We start from the raw sequence: 7500 nt of genomic DNA, 5'->3' as shown, positions 1-7500 counted from the left end.
ACCACATCAAACCTCCTTTGACCACTTTAGATCCCATTAGACCATCTTAGACCACATCAAACCTTAGTAGACCACTTCAGATCCCATTCGACTACATCAAACCTCCTTGGACAATTTTAGATCACATTAGACCAAATCATATCACCTTAGACCACTTCAGACAGTCTTAGACCACTTTGGATTACATAAAACCACTCAGATCAAAACACATTAAACCACATCAGATCACCATGCACCACCAGACCACATCAGATCATTTCTGTTCAGATGCATCAGAACTCCCCATCTCAATTCACCCACATCAGTCAAGGTTGTTGATGTAATAGGTTCTTGTAACAGGACTATTCTCCTGATTCAGGTGTTCAGTAAATAAAGGTTCTGGTATTGTATGTATGTAAGTGTATATATACTCTTTTGATCCCGTGAGGGAAATTTGGTCTCTGCTTTTATCCCAATCCGTGAATTAGTGAAACACACACAGCACACAGTGTACACACAGTGAGGTGAAGCACACACTAATCCCGGCGCAGTGAGCTGCCTGCATCAACAGCGGCGCTCGGGGAGCAGTGAGGGGTTAGGTGCCTTGCTCAAGGGCACTTCAGCCGTGCCTACTGGTCAGGGTTCGAACCGACAACCCTCCGGTTACAGGAAGTGCTAACCAGTAGGCCACGGCTGCCCCCTTGGTTGTTTGCTAGTGACTGTTCCACGTTTAGCCCAGGCACTGGAGCTGGGAATGGGGTCAGCTGCGCTCACAGCCCACCTGGACAGGGGTGTGTGTGTGTGTGTGTATATGTGCTGTACTGAAGGCCCTGGGCAGGTGTGGTGTGTGTGTGAGAGTTTAAATGGGGGAAAAGGGGGGGGGGGGGTCTCTTACCTGCTGTCTTGTTCTTAAAGTAAATGAGGCGAACCGTTTCCAACCCCAGAAGGTTCAATGAGCCATCTGTGTTCAGCGGGTGAGCCTGCAAACACACACACACACATTCAGACACACACATGCACACACAAACACACACACACACACACAGACAGGTGGCTGAGACATGTGATTTCCTGATGAGATGTGTGTGTAGTGTGTACGGATGCAGCACACAGCCAGGTGTGTTCTGGCTGCGGCGGTGTGTGTGTGTGTGTGTAGCGATGTGTGTGTTCACCTTCTTCAGAGGGATGGTCTGGATCCACTCCATGGTGTTCACATCAAACACGTCCACTGCATTCTCACTGTACACTGACAGGTAGGGGGCGCTGTAACCTGCAGGGAGGGAGGGAGACAGCGACTATTAAATATCACCTTTACTTTTATAGTTAAAAACCTGGGGGAGGGGATGAGAGAAACAAGGAGAGGAGAGGGATGGAGAGATCTACAGAAACAGAGAGAAAGAGAAGTGAGAAGGAGATATCTACAGAGAGAGAGAGAGCGCGAGCGAGAGAGGGATGTGAGAGATCTAGAGAGATCTACAGAGAGAGTGAGAGAGAAGTGAGAGATCTATAGACAGAGATAGAGAGAGAGAGAGAGAGAGAGAGAGAGAGAGAGAGAGAGTAAAGTGAGAGATCTATAGACAGAGAGAAAGTGGGAGGAAGAGCTAAACAGAGAGAGTTGAGTGGGGGTTGATGTAGAGGCCATGTTTCCCTGAGCTGCAGCCTGTGATGTGTGGTGTGATGTGTGTGTGTGTTTTGTGTGTGTGTGTGTGTGTGTGTGTGTGATGATGTGTGTGTCAAGCTGTGTTTTACTGGGCTGTGCTCTGGCGCAGTGGACAGGGCAAGATCTCCCTGGCAAAGCCAATCGGCCCACACTGGGCAGTGCCGTGTTGTGCCAGGCTGTCATGGCGTGTCAGGTCATACTGTGCCCTTTGTGCCAGCACTCTCAGCGTGGCACGACCCCTGCACGTCCGATCAACAGCAAACAAAGGGCATGGTGCCACGCTGTCCAAGAGCCGTGTTGTGCCATTTCAAACGGAGACGTGGGGCGAGAGGCTTCTTCTGTTGGCTGGGGCCTCACGGCCTGTCAGTCCTGTGATGTGTTGTGTCATGTCATGTTGAGCTATTGTGTCCACTTGAATTAGGGGCACGGCGTGTGGGTATTGTGTGGCAGGTGTGTGTGTGTGTGTGTGTGTGTGTGTTATATGTGGTGTGTTAGGCTGTGTTTTAATGTGTTGGCGGGTCAAAGACCCCATACAGGTTACATTTGTGCTGAAGTGTGTGGCGTAGAGCTATGCTTTAGATCAGTCTCTCTCATATAGCATGTCATGTTGTGTTTTGTTGCATGATGTGATGTGTGACTGTGTCAGTGTGCGTGTTTGTGTGTGTGTGTGTGTGTGTGTTTTCTCTATGTGTGTGTGTGTGTGTGTGTGTGTGTGTGTGTGTGACCTTCTGTAAGTGGCGTCACAGCAGGAGGTGGGCACACCAGTCAATGTGTGTGTGTGTGTGTGTGTGTGTGTGTGTGTGTGTGTGTGTGTGTGTACACTCACAGCAGGCCGAGGGCACTGCTGGCCACAAGTTCCTGCTAGCGGGACCGTCTGGCCTAACTGTTCATGTAGACACCCATGATACAGTGTGTGTGTGTGTGTGTGTGTGTGTATATGTGTGTGTATGCTGTGTTGTGTGTTTATATATGTGCAGTGTGTGTGTGTGTGTGTGTGTGTGTATATGTGTGTGTATGCTGTGTTGTGTGTGTATATATGTGCAGTGTGTGTGTGTGTGTGTGTGTGTGTGTGTGCGCAGTGTATGCTGTGTTGTGTGTGTGTGTGTATGTATGTATGTGTGCGCAGTGTATGCTGTGTTGTGTGTGTATATATGTGCAGTGTGTGTCGTGTATGCTGTGTTGTGTGTGTATATATGTGCAGTGTGTGTCGTGTATGCTGTGTTGTGTGTGTATATATGTGCAGTGTGTGTCGTGTATGCTGTGTTGTGTGTGTAAATATGTGCAGTGTGTGTGTGTATGTGTGTGTATGCTGTGTTGTGTGTGTATATATGTGCAGTGTGTGTGTGTGTGTGTGTATGTATGTGTGCGCAGTGTGTGTGTGTGTGTGTGTGTGTGTATGTATGTGTGCGCAGTGTATGCTGTGTTGTGTGTGTATATATGTGCAGTGTGTGTGTGTGTGTGTGTGTGTGTGTGTGTGTGTGTGTGTGTGTGTATGTATGTATGTGTGCGCAGTGTATGCTGTGTTGTGTGTGTATATATGTGCAGTGTGTGTGTGTGTGTGTGTATGTATGTGTGCGCAGTGTATGCTGTGTTGTGTGTGTAAATATGTGCAGTGTGTGTGTGTGTATATATGTGTGCGCAGTGTATGCTGTGTTGTGTGTGTATATATGTGCAGTGTGTGTGGTGTGTAGTGTGTGTGTGTGGTGTGTAGTGTGTGTGCGCAGTGTATGCTGTGTTGTGTGTGTGTATACTGTATATGTGCTGTGTGTGTGTGTGTGTGTGTGTGTGTGTGTGTGTGTCGTGTGCAGTGTGTGTGTCCACTCACAGCAGGCGGAGGGCACGGCGGGCCACATGAGCTCCTGCTGGCGTGAGCGTCGTCCCTGGCAGTCCACGTACACGCCCACGCTGCTGAAGCAGAGCAGCAGCTCCTTGGTGGAGATCTCCACGGCAACCAGGGCGTCCAGACCCTGCTGCCCGATGAAGCCCAGCGTGTGGTCGTCCGGGTGCAGCAGGGGCGCTGGGGAGGCGTCGCCCTGCACGCTGTAGCGCATGAAACCCGCCTGCGGGCGAGGAAGACGAGGGAGGGCAGGTCAACCCGGCTCTGTTTCAACACTCTCTGGTGAAATTTCACCAGCTTAAGATTCTGATACCATCCTAGCAACATTCTGGACACTGTCCCCTAGTAAAATTCTGGAGAATCAGCTGGGAAAATTGCACCATGTGAAGGGTTTTCCCCGATCGCATCACATATTGTTAGGAAGAGACAACATTTTTGTAGAAATGCAAAAGATTCCAGTCTAATCAAAGACAACAGGCAGCGCGATCCCTGTTCAGCTAGACATTAATATTAACCATCTTGCACACATTTTCATTCTTTACATTTCACAAAAAAAAAAAAAAAAAAAAAAAAATCTGCTTGAAAAAAAAAGCCCCCTGCCTGTTGTTACTTCATCCCCATACCTGGTAGCCGACGTAGAGTCTGTCGCTCATGATGGCCATCCACTGGACAGCCGCGGGCGCCTGCAGCTCCTTGATCTTGCGCTGTCGCGTGCGCGTCTTGATCAGCTCGTAGACGATGACCTGTCGCTTGACCGCCACGCACAGGCAGCTGAGCGCTGCGCCCTGCCTCAGCAGCCCCCAGCAGAGCACCTGGCAGCCCTTGGTCTCCGCCAGCTTGTAGGCCTCGCTCTCGCGCCCGTCCAGCGCCGAGGCCGCGATCAGACGCACGTGCCGGTTGCGACCGGACACCACGGCCAGAAGCTGCTCCGACGGGACGAGCTCGATGAGGTGCACTTTCTTATTGTCACCCACGCGGATGATCTCTGCAGGCGGCACACAAGGGAGGGTTAGAGGTTTGATAAAGGCTTTTAGATCGGTCTGTGTGTGTGCGCTTGTTTGTTTGTTTGTGTGTGTGTGTGTGTGTGTGTTTACGCATGTGTGTGATATTATAAATAAATAGTCATTATACAGATTGGGAGATGGGTGATGTCTGTTAGGCAGACATGGCAGGTTCAGGTTTGTGTGTGTGTGTGTGTATGTGTGTTTGAGTTAGGATAGAGTGATAGTGGACTGGAATTTGGAGATGGTTTCAACTTTCAATATAGTGTCATAATGATACTGTGTTCAGGTTTTCCCAAACTCACCATCTTTGGTAACATGAATAACATACAGCCCCTCTTCATTCCCCAGAGCGATCCGTTCATGATCTGAGGATGAAAACATTAGTAGAGTTAAATCTTCAGAAAACCTTTATAACCAACCCTATTATTATATTATATGTTTAATGTGGGCTATGTCACTTTACTTAGCACTATTAATCTATATTAACAGTGGTCAAATATTAAGATAAGATGAGCCTTTAATGTCTCTAACATAGAGAAATTTGTCTTGGGCATCGAGATGGTGTGGTTACACAAATTACATTGACATAGAAGCATTATGTAGTATTATGTTTATTGACATTAGTTATAAGCAAACATGTCTCTGTGTCTGTCAGCAGTGCCCCCTGGTGGCGCGTCCCACCTATGATGGTGGCGGTCTGCGTGCCCTTGATGAGGGGCAGGGCGCTGTCATAGGCCTCCTTGGGCGCGTACACCGATCGCTCTTTCAGCTTGTTCTTGCGTAGCAGCCGCTGTAGCTCGCTCAGGAGCCCCACCCACTTGCTGCGCTCTGATTCGCTGTCGGCCAGCAGCAGCACCGAGCACTTCTTGCCACCCGCCGCCGACGCAAGCTGGGACGCCGTCACCTAGGAGACAGGAGAGAGCACACGGGGTCACACCGGGACAGGACAAGAGCAGCTGGGATTCCGTCACCTAGGAGACCAGAGGCAGAAACCTAGGAGATGGGCAGGAGGACAAGAAGTGAGGGGACGGGGACATGAACACACACACACACACACACACACACACACACACACAGACACACACACACACACACACACACACACACACACACACACACACACACACACACACACACACACACACACACACACACACACACACACACACACACACACACACACACACACACACACACACACACACACACACACACACACACACACGTTCATCTATACCAGATATCTTTGTCATTCTTTAGAGCTTATTTAAAAATGCCGTTGACAGTTTCAAAAGGCAAAGCTGAACCAGGATCATCACTGCAGATAAAAAAGAAAGAAAAAAAAGAAGCTGGAAGCCGGTTATGACTCCAGGGCAGAACACCATACAGAGTCAACAAACGTTTCCACAGAAATGGCAGTTAACCACAAACACCACCATACTGGAGGCAGGAAAATGAGCAGGAAGAAAAGTGAAAAAACTAAACGAGCGCCGCAGCCAAATGAAAAGCTTTTTTGTTTGTGAAATGTGTGGTGAGGGGCAGAGTGTGAGATGGGGTTTCATCTCCCACTGAGTGTGCCATTCCACTTAAAAGAGAAGGACAAGATTCTCAACTCCCCACAGCGATGAAAATGAATGCTAAGGGAATTCATATTTTCCGTTGTTGGAAAACCCAAATTGTATTCAAATGAAAGTACAAAGCATTCTAAGAACTGCTTGCACAACTGTAAAACAAAGCAGCTTGCAGAGGACATCTGCTCAACCCCCAATCATCTTCTCAGAACCACTCCTCAGTTTTCTTTTAAGTGCAGCCCAAAGCTCACTGGATGGCTTAATGGCCAAGCAGTCAGGGCTTAATGAGCTAATATAAACGGAATTATGGCAGTGACCACAGGAGGTTCTGTTAGATAACATCACACACAGTAACACCCATGATCCAGAGAAGACCTTCATCTTCAACCCAAAGTGCTGCTCCATACTCTAATACAGTCATTTTAAAAAAAGGACTTCACCAGCCTATAACAAAAAAAAAATAAAAAAAAAATGAACTGCCTGTGATTGGTTGGTTATCCCACCAAGAAGTTTCATTTTCAGACATATGTTCCCACACCAGCTAAATCATCATCTAGTTGTAGCGCTGTTCCACCACGTGGTGCGGGATATGAGGGCCTGCGCCTGCGAGAGGCGTACTCACCCTGAAGATGCAGGGGATGTCCTTCCTGTTGGCGTGGATGACGTCAGATGCCAGCACTGAGCTGACGGAGAACTCCTCATCTCTGCAGCGGGGAGACGAGAGAGACAGAGAAGCGGTCAGTCCGTCTGGCCATATGCTGTGCTCTGAACATCATCAACATCCTGCTCTGTTCTAGGAGCAATATGGTCTACAATATAGACGTTGTACTCCATGTTCCTCATGTATGGTGGCGTGTGCATTATGTTGTGGGGACTGACCATGTGTAAGTCTGTGTGTGTGACTGTGTGTGTCTCCGTGTGTGTGTGTGTGTGTGTGTGTGCACGTGGTGTACTATGTATGTGTGTGCGCGTGTGGGTGTATGCACGTGTGCTTGTGGTGTGCTATGTATGTGTGTGTGTGCTGTGTGTTGTGTGGTGGTGTGCTATGTATGTATGTGTGCTATGTATGTATGTGTGTTGTGTGGTGGTGTGGTGTGCTATGTATGTATGTATGTGTGTGTGTGTGGTGGTGTGGTGTGGTGTGCTATGTGGTGACTGACCTCATGTCCATGACCTGGCTGACTACTACACTGGGCTGGGCCGCCTTGCCCTCGGCCACGTCGTACAGGAACAACTTGAAGTCACACACCACCGCAAGCACTCGCTGCCAGCCCTTCTTTACACCCGCCGGCTTCGGAACCTGACACACACACACACACACACACACACACACACAGACACACACACACACACACACACACACAATTCATGATTACACACAAGACTACAGGACTCACTCACACAAAACACATAAGGTATCCAACACATGACAGGACTCACTCTCACACA

The 7500-nt window shown here is 48.9% G+C and overlaps 1 protein-coding gene across 3 annotated transcripts in view; it reads right to left on the bottom strand.

The window, feature by feature from the left end:
- cdc42bpaa (CDC42 binding protein kinase alpha (DMPK-like) a) overlaps nucleotides 1-7500 on the bottom strand; it is a 105635-nt gene that overhangs the window by 10985 nt on the left and 87150 nt on the right. For all 3 annotated transcript variants that reach the window (XM_076300387.1, XM_076300390.1, XM_076300389.1), the window contains 8 exons: nucleotides 7212-7351; nucleotides 6674-6755; nucleotides 5162-5384; nucleotides 4783-4845; nucleotides 4100-4461; nucleotides 3465-3699; nucleotides 1152-1249; nucleotides 875-959 (listed from right to left, as the gene is read on the bottom strand). In XM_076300387.1, coding sequence (XP_076156502.1) covers nucleotides 875-959; nucleotides 1152-1249; nucleotides 3465-3699; nucleotides 4100-4461; nucleotides 4783-4845; nucleotides 5162-5384; nucleotides 6674-6755; nucleotides 7212-7351 — 1288 coding nt within the window. The remainder of the gene's footprint in view (nucleotides 1-874; nucleotides 960-1151; nucleotides 1250-3464; nucleotides 3700-4099; nucleotides 4462-4782; nucleotides 4846-5161; nucleotides 5385-6673; nucleotides 6756-7211; nucleotides 7352-7500) is intronic.

Source organism: Alosa pseudoharengus, unplaced genomic scaffold (genome assembly GCF_046254945.1).
Source record: "Alosa pseudoharengus isolate Yale_2024_CS ecotype anadromous, Long Island Sound unplaced genomic scaffold, YU_APseudo_1.1 YU_APseudo_1.1_scf_22, whole genome shotgun sequence".
NCBI classification, from domain to species: Eukaryota; Metazoa; Chordata; class Actinopteri; order Clupeiformes; family Clupeidae; genus Alosa; species Alosa pseudoharengus.
Note: the sequence above shows the minus strand (reverse complement) of the source record. Positions and strands in the feature narration are given on the sequence as shown.